Raw genomic sequence first — 15,032 nt, 5'->3', positions numbered from 1 at the left:
GAGAGAGAGAGAGAGAAAATCAATTAAAGGCAAATTTTCATTAGCCGTGACAGCCTGGGAAAAGGCAAACAGGACAGGGTGGGTATCAAAAAAGAACAGTTATTACAGACATTACATAGAAGACAGCAGAAGCCATGGCAATTTAACAGCAAATAACCCTGTAAAACTCAAATTGTACAACCAGGAATAGAAGGAGCAAACAGCAGCAGGGCAAAAGCAGAGAGAGAAAAAAACAAACACTTTTGCACTGTGAATAAGGCAGGACACAGCTGGAGAGCACTGGGAATCAAAATCTATAACAGGCAGCCTCAACTCTGCTGCTAAACAGGAAATCATAAAGCAGCACAGAGGCAGAGATAACTGCAGGTCAGCTTCAAAGTTGCAGCTTCAAGAATATGAGAATTCCTCAGATAATGAAAGCAGAGATATCAGAGAAATCTGCCAATTTTAGGACATTGAACTCACTTCCAAAGTAAAGTGAATTGTAGTCCAGGGAAGCATACATAAAGTTGGATTGACAAGACAGCTTACTGGTTGCAAGGACATCAGTAGGGATGGCAGACTTCCTCCCATCCTGTTGGTTCTGAAGGACACCTGCTTTTAATGACTTTAAATATAAGAAGGGCCTTCTGGATGTTACCCAAACAAAAAAAGGATCCTCAACCGCGAGGCAGAAATTCTGGCAAGAAAGCTCTTTGTTTTAAGTAATTAACTATTTTAGCCTGCAGTCTTTTTCCAAATGAGTTTGAATAGTCTAGTGGGTGACAATAAACATTCATTGCTTTTAAAGGAGCACTTCATTGATTTTACATGCCAAAGTCAATTTACTAGTCATAGAGAGTATTACTCAGTCTGTGAAAATTGCCTGCCATATTTCAGCTTGGGCTTGGAAAATGCATACATTTTAACAGAAAGCCTGCTATTCTATACCAAGTAGCATAGTCGAATGAATGATCCTTTGCATCATCTGCAATGACTTTGGCCACTTGGGGGCAGTGGAAGCAAGCTGTGCACACAACACTGATATATTATCATCTTTTACTGTGAATGGTGAACTTCTTAGCACCAGCTGCTTATTAATATTTCTTATTAATATTCACTGTCTTTTAGCTCTGTTTTTGGTATCAACCAACCTCATAGGGGAATATCTGGCTCTTTAGCCACTAATTCCAGTATTTGGTGTTTTTTTTTTTAATAGTAATAGTGTACAGTGAGTTTTTTGACCTTTTTTTGCTGAAAACAGTCTGCTGCCAAAAACACTGCTGATTGCAGCGACTGATCACCAACCAAAGAACAAAGTTGCACACAGACCATAGAACCAAAACATTAGCTGAAGGATGCTAAAAAGCTCTGTAGAGCTGAGGAGAACTGCCTTGTTGGCTGATAATTCTGTTGCTTTAAACTACTTTTTACACATTCAGGTAGTCATGTGATCCATTGTAATAAATAATAAAAATATTGATTACAGCTGCTGTAAAGAGAATATACTTTGACCTTTACTGCATCAGCTTCTTGTTTTCGGTCTTTTATGAGTCCCTTACCTTTGTGAGTACAATAATGAAGTGTGAGTCAAATCAATTTTATTTGTATAGCCCTCTCCACATTATCAGGTATCTAGAGTGCAAACATATAAGAGGAATATAGAGAAAACATCGAACAACTTCCAGATACCACTGGCGATCACTGGAGTACTTGTTTTAAACTTCTGTTTACCATATTTACAGCTTCATATGGGGTAATGTAATAATTAGCCATCTGAATGAAAAATAATGATAATAAAATTATATGGGTGAATATATGGGTGAGGGAGTCTCAGCTGCACTTTTAAATCGATGGAAACAAACAGTTGGGAAAAGCATGGAAATTTGCTTGGCGACAGGCTGTGGCTCAGTGACCAGATTTAGTTCGGCAGAATCAATAGTTTCAGTGAAGAGAGAGAAATTACCAGCTTTACAGGATTTTATGAATCAGTAGCACTTCAGTCTCATTCCAAATGATGTCACTGATGAGATGTCTTCTCAATGTAACAGTCTCAATGCCTCTTTGGATCCATTTCATTCCTTCTGTGGGGTGAAGAGAAGTCATCACATCGACAGCTTTTCCTGTGCTGTGTCTGTGGAGAATAAGCAACCAGCTGGAAAACTCCAGCTCTGGCTCTGTTAGTCTTTCCTAATGCACTCAGTCAGAATTGAAATGCTGTGATCATTAGACTCCGACGCCTTTGGTGTTATGTGAGAACTGTGAGGTGCTGTGAAGTGCTGTGAAGTGCTCTCACTGCAAGAAGACTGACAATTGTTGGAGTGCTGGGAAAACAACAGCACCAGTCAGATCATTGGTCACATAGAAAATTACCTTTCTTGATAGATAGACAATGCTTTCACTAACAATATAGGCTGCACAGACTTAAACATTGTCCTTTTTTTGTGCAAATCTCAGTCTCGCTGCCAGCTCTGTGGTAAAAATAAATCTCTGGACTGTAAATATCATCAGTCACTCACTCATAAGCAGACTATAATTGTTTGGTTCAGAGGAGAGGGGACTGGAGCTGCCTGTTTGTGATGCATGCATCTCATTACACTAGTGGACTGTCACAGGAGGTGATGGATACCTATATAGTATGATGCTGGTCCAGGATGGCTGTCTGCAGGACTGACTCCATGTTCATTAATATCATAATTCACTTTTAAGTATTGAGTACAAAAGTACCTAAAATTAGTCTGAATAATTAGTAAAAGATCAGTTAGGTCTTGCACATCAGGGAGAGATATCACCATTAGCTTTTAAAACTGAGCTCCTGATGCTTTGTCTGCACAAACCTGTATGTGGTGGAGCTGATTAAAGATAAACTGATAGGCTGCCAGCAGCAGTGCAAACAGTGTGTTTTCCTGTGCGAACACCTTTTATGTGCAGTTATTTCAGGCCTTCAAGCTTCAATTATATCCAAACTCAGCATGAAAGCTCCTGTCACTTTTCTCACTTGTTTCACTTTCCAAATGAAATAATTTGGTGCCCATGTGACTGAGTGGGTGACGGAGAGAGAGACACGATGAATAAGCCTGCAAGCTTATTAAGAGAGCATTATGGACAGAGGCCTGGGCACATTGTGTGTGCACGTTTCAAAGCCCAAGAGGCTGTGCACATGTAGCTCCCGCTGAATGTTCCTCGCTGCCTTGACAAGCAGCCAGCCAGTGTCTTCAAGAAAACAAACAACCCGTAATTACCCCGTCTAACCACAGCATCACTTCCTGCAGGTCGGCGATCCAAAAGGCTCTGTCTCCGTGGCTACCCTGTTGCCGGGAGACAGTTCGGGTGGGCCGGGATGATGTCTTAGAAATGACAGAGACGGGCAGAGGCAATGAAGGGGGTTGCACTGGTAAAGGCCAGGGTCCCCAGTGCTCAAAAACAATATACGTGCAGGTTATCAACTCTCTCCTCTGTTAGTTTTCTCAACTGCAACCTTTAACACCATCTTTCACCTTGGGCATCCTGCTGTTGGAGAGATTCATTGGAAACGGTATTAAAGGTGCCATGTTGAGTGTTCTTGTAAATGAACTCAAATTATGTTTTAGCGTTAGCATTTAGTGTTTCTCACCAAAAGGCACTGTATGCATTCTTGAGTAATGCTTACATGCATATTTGCTAGCTAACAGTCATGTTCTTCCTTGCCTTTGCTGGCACATTGCTAAGCTTATTTACATGCTACATGCCACCCACGTCAATCAGTGGATTAGCCTGGCATCGAGTTGCCCATGTGCACAAGCAAAACGGGGACCAACTTAGAACGTAGAAACACTGCTCCATAACACTAGCAGTGGTGAAAAACCCCACAGGGTACCTTAAAGGGGAACCACTGATTTTACACATCAAAGTCTGTTTACAGGTTTTGAGGAGTTCTACTGCATGTGTAAAAGAAGTTGTATATGTGAAGCCTTTTGTGGCTCCAGGGAGCTGCGAGAAATCTGATAAATTGCCTAAAGTAAAGTCACTTGTGTCAGCTTTGGTTGAGGCTGAGGGCTACAAAATGAAAAAGAAAAAGCTGAGCAGAAACAGACCTCTGTAGCCTGCTCCTCATGCTTGAGGCTAACAACTCGAGGGTACATAGTTGGTAGCAACACACCTGAAACTGTCTGTGGTGACTTTGCATTGTGGGTAGTAACAAGGTAAGAAAATGCATGAAAAAAGACACATATAAAAAAGACAATATCTCTGGTTCTGCTGCATCTGTTTTGATAAAAAAAATGTTCTCTTCTGTCCACCATAAGTCTAACAACGTTATATGAGTGCAATGCTTAATCACTGGAGTCAAAAATACTGATAACAGAGGAGAAACTCTGTTGTCCATTGCAATAAAGCCTTGACAAACCTTATATGTATCTTTTAATAAGCTCATATGGTGACTTATGTTTTCCCTCGTAGTAACCTATGAACTTTTGCAGAAACGGCGTAAAAAAATGGTCAAACGTGAATACAAATCCAGTGTATGGAGTGTATTTGTGTAGCCAACAATTCCACAAAATGTCTCATAAAAAGGGACAGCTGTTAAATTGAAAAAAAAAAAAGAAAAGAAAAACATCTCTAGCTATTTTTGCAGACTCATATATTCACAAAATTAAAATCTCTTGGTAAAAAGGACCAAGTTGTTTCACTCGTGTCAAAACAGAAGGCCTATTTTTAGTCCAACACACATCTCTGACCCTATTCTGTCACCGCAGTTGTGACTTAGCAGAGAGCTGAGTGTCGTACTGCTCTTAAAGCATCACTGTCCAGGTCTCCTGAGTAGGTCATTCAACTCAATATGCATGTGAGGCTGCTTTGTATGGGATTCACTGTTACCCTTCTGCAAAGGAGAGGGGAGGTAATGTGAGCACGCTGTTACTGTGCTGCCACCTGCTGGCCGCTCTTTACCCAGAGCATCTCCGGAGAAGTGAGGAGGTTTTCTTGGAAAACACACCAGCCCTTTGCTCTATTTACTTCTCCCTCATATCTCTCACAGAGTGGGTGAGGGGTCAGAAAAAGAACATGCTGTGTACTTTGCCTAGACCTCCACCCAAAACCAGATATTCCCTGGAGAGATTACTTCTCTTTTCTGATAAGTTCTCTTTTTTGTTGCCCAAGGACAGAAAAAATATGTGAGTAAGTAAGTGAGCAACACAGACTGCATCTCACATTTATTTACAAAACATGAGTGTGGTGGCATCATCTGACCTTTGACACGAAGCCTGAGGAAATATAAGTAAAGCGTCCTCAGCCAGTGATGGGTCTCTCTTCAGAGTAAAGTGCGTTATAAAGACAGTAAAACTATTGTTGCTGTGTCGCAGGTTTGGGTTAGTTAACCCCTGTGCCCTCCTGTGTGCCATCTAACTGAGGGAGCTCTCGCTGCTTCATTCCCTCCTGACCTTCGCTTTTCTTCTCCGTGCTAGCGAGTATCTGAAGGACCGTCTGGTTAAAGTCATCAGGTTGGTCGGCGAAAACGTAGTGGCCAGCTCCTCTGATCACCTGACACACACAAACACACAGTCATACAGAAAGAGTCAGACGGTTAGAGCCAAAATGTATGTATGAATTTATCACATGAACATTTATGGCCTGTGAATAGAAATGTATATAAAATGAGTGTATTGAAACCTCCACATCCTTTAAGTTTAGGAACTACTCAAGCAAAGCAAATTGAGATAATATCTAGCCATGGATACGTCTTTAAAACCACACAGCGAAGAGATTTAACATTAAACCGAAGTTGCAAAAACGCTATTTAAAAGAACCTACCCTGATTTCCACATCTTGTCTGGTTTTCTTGAACGCATATCCAGAGTCACTGTCGATGCTGGAGCGTGATCCATAGATGAAAGAAATGGGAACGTCAGCTTGGACTTGGTCGATCCTCTCCAGCATGGGCCTCACAGCCCAGCCATAGGGGATGGTCATGTTCTTAAAGGCTGTTTCTCCACTGAAACAGAAATAAATAAGGTTGGACACTGTATGATGTGTTGTCAGAGAAATAAAGTAAATGTTGGTTTCTCACCTCGGAGTCTGGGCATTCAGATGGTAGATGTAGTCAGATACTGTGTTGTCGTCAAACACAGAGGAGTATTTCTGCTTGAAGTCGGACCTGATCGTTTGGACCAGCATTGGACCTGAGAGAAGAAAACAAGGACATTTACTTCAAGATATTAGTTTGATAACTGAAAACAAACCAGCCCATTGACAGGGACACTGGCAGCCTCTCCTGACCACTGCACTGCTTTTCATTTTGTGCCACGCAGATTTCACCAGAAATATTTAATAAAAAGGACACCGTTCTTACAAACAGAGAGTGAGCTGTCAGAAATTCTTTCAAAAGCGGATGATTGAAAGAGAGAATGTCTGATGGGGATGACATGTTCATCTTTTTCAGTGAAGTGAAAAGAATCAGAGCGATGACAACGCAGAGCCACAGGGACAAGTAGCAACACCCTTTCTGTGTTAAGAAGTAAAAGGCTTTACAGGGATGCATCTAACAGTACGACTGGCATGAACTGGTGTAGTTCTCACATTCATGCTCTCATTTCTAAAACATTTTTGCTTTTAATTATACAGTATTTTGATATTTAAAATGGATACAATATACTTTAGCAAGCCACACTTTTAAATGTTGCATACTGAATAAAACAGAAGTAAGAATATATGTGAATGTGCAAGTATGTATATGTGTGCGTGTGTGTGTGTGTGTGCTAACCTAGAGGCCCAGCCAGTCTGAGGCCAGCCAGAGGGTTGAAGGGGCTCATGAAAGCCCCCATGGCTCTGATCCACACTGGGATGGAGCTGTGGTTGGGGTTCTCTGGACGAGCTGGGAACCCCCACGGCTCCACCAGCAGCAGATGCTTCACCCTGCACACACGCACAGTTACCTGATAAACGTACACACTAAATTTTACATTTTAATTACAAAACCCCACATTTACTTGTTTATGAGGTTCCAGCTTATTTAGCAGATGCATAACAAGCTACGTAAAAAGACAATGAACACAACTATTTGACAGTTTTGAGCTCTTAAATAGAAGTTCATAATTGGCATGCATGTTAAACTAAAAACAAATATGTTCAAAACACTAATAATGACACAATGACACACACTATAAAGTAGCTGTGAAGATACTGTAGGGCTTTTCTTACTAAACCAAATGCACTAACAAACTACATCACCTTGAAAGATGTTGAAATAAAATGAAATGCAAACCTTTAGATGCTCTACATTTAAACTACACAATTAATTCATTAATTAAACTCCCTAAACTAGGGAGCATCTAAAATAGGGAGGATCAGCCATTGTTTCCTACTGCAGAAAGGTGGATTTATAATAGAAGAAAAGCTAGAACCAAGCCACCAAGCACGCACACCATCACACACACACACACACACACACCAAAGCACCTGTGTGGGTATTTGAGCGTGTAGGCAGCAGACAGGTATCCTCCGAGGTTGTGTCCCAGCAGCACCATTTCCTCCAGTCCCACCTTCTCCCTCCACTCCTCCAGGGCTGCCACAAACTGCTCCTCAGCCCCCTCCGGGTGGGCTGTGAACTGGGGGCGGCTGCTCCTGCCGAAGCCGAGCAGGTCTAGAGCGTAGACCGGTCCACTGCTGGAGAGAGCGTCCAGGTTTTGGGCCCAAAGGGCAAGCCCGCCTCCGAAGCCGTGCAGCAGAACCAGAGGGGGCCTGGGCTGGGTAGGGGTGTGGGGTGGAGAGTGTGGCTGCGGATGAGTGGAAAAAGCTAGGGTCCACAGATAGTTGTTGTTGGATAGCCGGACGTGCTGCCTGGAGAAAGGCTGCTTCACACCTGCAGCAGGGGTGTAGGGAAATGGGGCTCATCCTAACACTGATTCATCTTTGTTCAATAAGAACTTTTTGTAAGAATAAAATACTGAAGAACAACACAAAAACTCTCGACTAACACCCTCAACTTATTATAGTGCTTCAACAGCTCTTTACACTTACTCTTAAGCATTTTTTCTTCTGCATCTTTCAGCTGAGAGGGAGATGTGGGGCACCAAGAGGGAAGCCAACTTAATATCCAGGAGCTGTGATTTAGACAGCAAACATGCAGCCAAGCAGGCAGACAGAACACATAAAGAACATTCAAACAGGCAAAAACAAACTATACATTGAACTTTGACCACATGACCATATTGGCCTTTAGTGCTGCTCATATGCAATCTATACAGCACTTCCCTGAAACTCAGTTTGGGAACAACTTGACTGCGTAGTGAAGATTAGTTTGTACTGTGTATTTTGAGACCTTTGTGGTCAATATCAGAAATAGAAATATGGCAGTTTATTTGACATCAGTTTACAGAAATCCCTTGTAGCACTGCTCAATTCGGGAAACTAAAAAACAGTTAAACCAACGCAGATTTAATATTGTGAACAGAAATGCAGGCTGACTTGGGGAACACTTTGTGCCCGAATTAACCAGAAGCAGCTGGTAGGTCCTAACAGGTATCCAACAACATTTAGAGATTGGACAGTAACCGCGTATACATAAAAATAACACAATTTTAACTGAGGTTTGGATTGTGTTCAGGTATGTTAGTAACGAAAGCTGCTCCTGAGGGAGTCATTCCTAGTTACAAGAACACAATGTAGTTTTGGGTTGTCACAAAACGGAAGGCATTCACAGGGAAAACAACATGCAAACGCACACAAGCAACCACGGTATGAAGAACATAAAGTGTTTTTGAAGGAGTAAAGCTCACCTCTGCTCCTTGATAGGTTGCAGCTCCGCCATCCTTCGCATAGTGTACACTGACCGCCTCGCGACCATGTCAGAAAGAGGCACAATTTATCACGCTGCATTCACGTACATCCCGTAAAGAATAGAATTTAAAATTTCTTGTAAAGATTTCAACTAATGACGAAATAGCGTGTGATTAACCTATAATGTAATGTAGTGTGATTAACCTATAATGTAATGTAGTAATGATAACCTAACTACTGCTGAGAGTTTAGTACCCGGTGAATTATCTGGTAATTTGTGGAGTTCAGAGGTTCCAACTGCACCTGAAGGCAACGAATGAATTTTCTCTGCTAATCAAACTCCAAAACTTGCCTTTTCGTAAGAAATAGCTGATGAGCAAATGGCGAATGTATTTCTCGTGCAATTTTTATTAGTGTATAATTACAGGGTGATTGGTGCCAAATGCAAAAGATGAATTTGTTATGTTCCTCAGGACCAAATCGATACAACCAAATGTTTAATAATTGTCCTGTTGCTTAAATTAGGTGTCTTACTTGTGACACAAGATTTGCATTTATAGTTTTATTAGTTAAATGTTTTTATTCTGTCTTGACTCTTTATCTTGTTGTAGTTTGTTGGGAGACATTTCTCTCTCAGACTTACTTCAGGCAGCTGACTTCAGAAAGTTGTGCTTTACATGGATAGTGAAGGGTTAAGAGGCGTTTAGGTACTGCGCCAAACCATAATTAATGCTCCAAAGTTGCACAGCCGACCTCCAGTGACTTCATACAGAGGTAATATAACGTTATATGAAAACTTTGACCCGCTAAGACCCCAAACATGAAAAAATGAAGAATTAATCATTTTTGAAATTTACAGAATAAGTGTAAAATACAAGAACAAGTGGGGGTGTTGTTGGGCTAGCGCATTAGCATGTCAATTAACATAAGTTACCCTGTTCCAGTTAGCTAAGGTTTCAGTTGCCATGGCTACAACCTTACAGACTGAAGTTAACAGTAGTAATTAAGATGAACAGATTAAGTTACTTTTTCCAAACATGACTTTTTCATATATTTGACATTTTTTACTTACACATGAGCTAAACACAATTTATTTGCTAAACTGAAACATTTTGGCTAGTTTTGAAACATTATGTTTTGTTGTGGAATACTATATTTTTCCATTGTTAGTCTTCATTAAACAACTAGTGGAAGCTGCTGTAAAAATCAACAACACCAAACAAAAACATAACAATTTAAGGCTAAGTAGAATTAAATACACCAACACTGCCTGGAGGGGCTGCAGAATAAATCCAATTTTAATTTTTTAGAATAAATCCAATTGTTTCTTGTGGGTCTTAGTGCTCTAGCGCAATGACAAACCAACGGAGACGACTTTGGCTTTCCTCAAATTAAAGCTAGGCTAATAATAGACAGAAAAACACCATTTCTGGCATAGAGATTAAACCTTCCCTTATCTGCATGCATTCCTTATTATAAATTCAGATAAGGGCAGAGATTAAAGGAAAAGTTAATTTAACTCGTTATCCTCAAGGGTTTGAGTGTACAGTATGATCCTGCTGCTATACGAAGAGCACCTTTTTTTAACTTTCACTGTTACTGTGAATCTCATTAAATCCTAAAAGGAGGATTATCTTATAGATTTAAGGAGGTATTATCCCTTAAAAGGTAGGGACCATCAATCACAAAATGATTCTGTAGTCAGTGTTCGGTGAGTAACGTTTTAACAGTTATTTGTGTCTGTTGGAGACCTCAGGAACTGGCAGCCACCTAATGAACTCAGGTGGTCTAGCATTTAAATTAGTCTACAAACAACATACATTATATATATTATGTAAGAAAGAAACAAATCTACATTTGACGAGCTTTACTCATTAATATATGTTTCCAACATGGTGGCAAGTCCCTGTACATATATAGTTGTGAAACAGCCAGTCTTTCTCATAAATGATCTGTGATTTTCTCTCTCGCAGGTCAAGGACAATTTAAGGGGAGCCAAGCCTGTCCCGGTCCACAAGGTGGCGTACTTGTGTTCTCTTAGTTTACACACACACACACACAATCTCTCTAGCTGCTTTGTCCTTCATTCCTCAAACATAATTTTCCTCTCATTCCACCCACTTCCTGTGGCTCTCGGACTATGGGCTGACTGAGTGGTTCCTGAGTGGTTCATTTCCTTTGCTCTCATAGATGCACACACTCTCTGTGTGTTACTGTCCGTTCACTCTGCTGAGCACTCAAAATTTCATAAGCAAGTAGACAATAAGGCTGTAGTCAAGCCCATGGAGGAGCAGCGGTAGTATAAGACTGTAGCTGTCTGGAGACCAGTAACTGGGTGAAGCTTTTAGCGTGGAGCATAAAGCTGCAGAGTGGAGCCGGCCTGCTCAGTGAGTCTCACAACTAAATGCTAGTCATGCTAGCTAGAGGTTACACAGTGTACCCTCTTCCTCTTGGTTTATCACAGGCTCAGAATCAGTAACCCGTGGTCTCGCAGTAAATTGACTTAACAAAGAGTCTGTTCAGTTTCATCAGTCGTGGGGCAATCAGGAGGAAATTTGACAAAAGAGGCAAAGCCATTACAATTCTAAATTGTCTTATTGTGTATCCTGATTGTCTCTGGCAGTGTGTGTATAGCGCCAACTTAGGTAACATTTTACTGTGGCGGGGGCAGACTTCCTGTGGGGATCTTACATCCAAAAAGTCTGTAGAAATATGATATTCAGTGTCCTGCAGTGCAGAGTTAGACATTTATCCAGTGATAATACTAAAAAAAAGATACGTCATTACCTTTATCCTGCTGAGGTTTGTATAGACACCAAATACAGTCCCCAGGTTATTAAGACTAAAAAGGAAATTGCTCTTGGAAATGGTTTCTAGAATTTAAAAATAAACCTTTCTCACTTCCATACGACGGACTAATAGACTACTAGTTTTAAGCAGGTCTTGAGTGGAGTGTGTTCAGAAGAAAGGTGACAAAATTAAGTAAGGAAATGGAGGCAGTTGCGAAAATTGTAAATGAATTGTGTGTTGTATTGAGACAAAAAGGAAAAATGTAGCCAGAAAAAAAGGACTAAATCATTTTGATTTTCATTTTAGTTGACAGTAACATTCCAAACTTTGGTTGACATCTGTCTTTGTGAATATTGCATTATTTCCTTTTTCCCAGCAGACATTTTGACTGAAGAAAAGCATATATAACATGAATGAATGCTCCGTTATATTAGTGTACCAGTAAGCCGGGACAGTGAGCCAGTGTGCACAATACCAAAACCCTGAAGCTGAAGCAGCTAAATGGAATTCAGCCGTCATTTATTTTATTTTATTTTTTTTTTATTTAACACTTTGTTGCACTTGTTCATTTAAACCTTCATCATTCTTATTAGTACATGAAGTTGGGTGACCTTATGTAGTTTGCAGCGTGGCTACACTCAACCTTAGCCTGAACAGGAGGTGTCATTAGCCAGAGGGATTGGAAATACCTGTGAGGGTGTGCAGGGCTCTAATTAATGGAATAAAATAAAGTTAGTAATATCTGGTAGTGTCACAGTGCTGGAGCTTAACACCATCTTTTTTGAGTGTTGCTGAGGGGTCTTCAGTATGTCTGTTAGCTGTTCACAGTGCACTGTTCTAGGGTCAGCTGCCATTAGGTGTGATTAGCATAAGGTTAACACAAACCACAGTTCGCTGGAAGAACAAACCGCGCTCTGTTGAGAGTTTTTGGGGCATGGCCCAGTGCAGTATGGGTAAAAAGAGTGACCAAGCTGTTAACGGACGATAGAAAGGGGATGGAGGAGAGGCGGAGGGTCTGTCTGGTTGCTAGGATACGTGACCGGCGCCAACAGCGGATATGATTTATAATGGCCAGTCTCACTGTCTCGCTTTCTCCGCTAGTTTCCTCCTTCCTCTCCTCCCTCTCACTTTTCCACTGACTCTCTCCATCCTCTACCCTCATTTCTATCCTCAGCATCTCCACGGGTCTATTAACTGGCCCTGTCTGACTGATCTGAGTGCTCCCTGCTGGCATTAGTAAAGGCTATTATTTATATGGGTGTTCCTAATATTCCTTCCTGCGTCCATCATGAGCACACTGAGATAAATTCCAAGGAACTTCAGTTTATGTGGCAACGACGACAGAACTCATTTTGAGTCCTTCTCTTTCCGGTCTCATGGGTTGAACATACAGAGTGTCATTTTATAGGCGCAGCAGCTTGTGTATGTATGTATGTATGTGTGTGTGTGTGTGAGTGTTGCATTTTCATGTGAGCATGCATTAGCTGCACCCACATGAATGGATGATATTGATTTGCAGAGACTTGATCCACCTCGGGATGTGAAAATCCTCAGGGACAAGCACATACAATGTGAGGAGGGGGCACGAGGCCATGTGAGGGAAGCAGACCAAAGGGGAAATGGAGAGCCATATGTAAGATGAATAAGGATGTAGCGATGGACACTGTAGTGTTTGATAAACAGGCTCATACCAGATGAAAAGTGAGGAGTTCTCTGAGAATTTTTTATTGATGTTTGGGTGGAAATTTGTCTCGGAAGGAGTTCAGACTGAGATGCTGAAGCGTTCTTCTAAAGACTAATAAAATGACTTTTGGGTTAGTGACTCCCTTAAGCGTAGTGATACAGGTTGCACTGCAGATTTTACTGATGACATTGACTGACTGCTATCTGATTTCCATGCACATGGCTTTGCTTTGTCTGCTAAGGTTTCGAGATACCACTCCCTCAGATTTATTATAACATTTTTTTCAATTTCAAAAAAATTCAACCGCAACATGTTTTTCCAGAAACAATGTCCAGGTTACTCTGAATAATCTAATCTAATAATCTCCCTGTGACCATGTGTTATTTTAACAGAACTACTTTATTCTGAAGAAATAAATAGAAAAGTCTTTACAGTGAGGTCTATGGGTTATCCAGGGTTATCAGGAAAGACCACAACAAAATACCATTCACCTCCATTGTTTTGGGATGGTGGCAGAAATATAAAAAACAGCTATCCCAAACTCTGGGCAAAACTATTTGCCTAGCTAGATGTTGCTAGAGAAGAAAGAGGAATGATGTTTTGTCTGAAAATGGCTTAACTGACTCTTTGATGTAAGTATTTACAAGCCAGTATGGTTTATGTAGTATGAGGAGTCAAACCACCTAAACCGGATTTACAGTTGACACAAAGCGTTAATGCTGACACTAGACAGATGTGTTTTACGTGGTAGCCTGTTTAATGCTGACAACTTCTACTTCAACATTTCTTACTGAATATGAAATACTTCTGTGCAACGGCTATATTTACTTTATTTCATTCACTGTGATAGATAGTGGGGGAGCACGCTGAGCAGAATGTTTCCAGTGGGGTTGGCTTTGTTAGATGTGTGTTACTGCAAGATCACATGCCTATATATATATAAAAAGCATTCTTCCTGTCCTTACTGGCTGTGAAGAGATCCTTTCCTATAGCAATTTCAGTGTAAGAAACGGGGAACGAAAGCCCCAGTTGTCATTGTGTGCTAAAACAGTAATAGTAAGGACAAGAGGAACAATTAGAGTGACCAAAAACTGACACGCAAACTGAAGATGCAAGATGTAAACCCATTCTTTACTGTTATCTTTACTGTCACTCGCATTAGGCATACATCCCGCCCATGTTGACCATTTGCAGTTCTCGCTGTCTAAATGTGATATCCGTGTACCTGTAGCATATGACGTAGCCTATGGCGGCTCCATGCTTTTCACAGCTCCTCTTAAAGGACCAGTGTATATGATTTAGTGGCATTTAGCACTATAGTTGCCGATTACAACCGTATCGCCTCACCTTTGCTCATATCTAGAGCCAGTGTTTGGCGGGACAGCGTGATGAAAACGGGTCGTTCTAAGGTGACAAGAACAGAACCATTCCTATATTCAGGTGATTATACACTTATGAAAACATACCTGAACCTTTAACACACAAGTACAAATCCAGCTTTAGTTCTAATGTCACATGAGCATCCCTGATGTTGTGTGTTCTACAAAGCTACCAGCTACCTCCTCTGGTTAGCTGAGGCTCCATCAGTCTTTCTATCTATAAGAGTTCTTAACCCATCCGCACTTATTAAATTAGATTATTTGATGAAGCAAGAAGTCTGTTTGTCTCTTCGTTCTGCATCCATAAGTGATCCAGGAAGACATTCAAACTAGAGTGTGCATATTTTTCTTTCCCTCTCAGTCTGTCCAGTGTCTTCCAGTAAATGGAGGATAATTTTAGAGCGATAAAGAGCCCAGAGGATATCGAGAGGAGAGAACACACACACACA

At 41.0% G+C, this 15,032-nt stretch overlaps 1 protein-coding gene across 1 annotated transcript; it reads right to left on the bottom strand.

Moving 5' to 3' along the window:
* Window positions 1-5,133: 5,133 nt before the first annotated feature.
* On the bottom strand, window positions 5,134-8,799 carry LOC118342353 (1-acylglycerol-3-phosphate O-acyltransferase ABHD5). The gene is made up of 7 exons (XM_035680846.1): window positions 8,730-8,799; window positions 7,972-8,054; window positions 7,411-7,813; window positions 6,716-6,867; window positions 6,023-6,134; window positions 5,767-5,947; window positions 5,134-5,496 (listed from the first exon to the last, which is right to left on the bottom strand). Exons 1-7 carry the CDS (start codon window positions 8,795-8,797, stop codon window positions 5,326-5,328), a joined length of 1,170 nt encoding a protein of 389 aa, XP_035536739.1. The 5' UTR covers window positions 8,798-8,799; the 3' UTR covers window positions 5,134-5,325.
* Between the last annotated feature and the right edge of the window lie 6,233 nt (window positions 8,800-15,032).

Source organism: Morone saxatilis, unplaced genomic scaffold (genome assembly GCF_004916995.1).
Source record: "Morone saxatilis isolate NCDOM2014 unplaced genomic scaffold, NCSU_SB_2.0 Contig9, whole genome shotgun sequence".
Taxonomy (NCBI): Eukaryota; Metazoa; Chordata; class Actinopteri; family Moronidae; genus Morone; species Morone saxatilis.
Note: the sequence above shows the minus strand (reverse complement) of the source record. Positions and strands in the feature narration are given on the sequence as shown.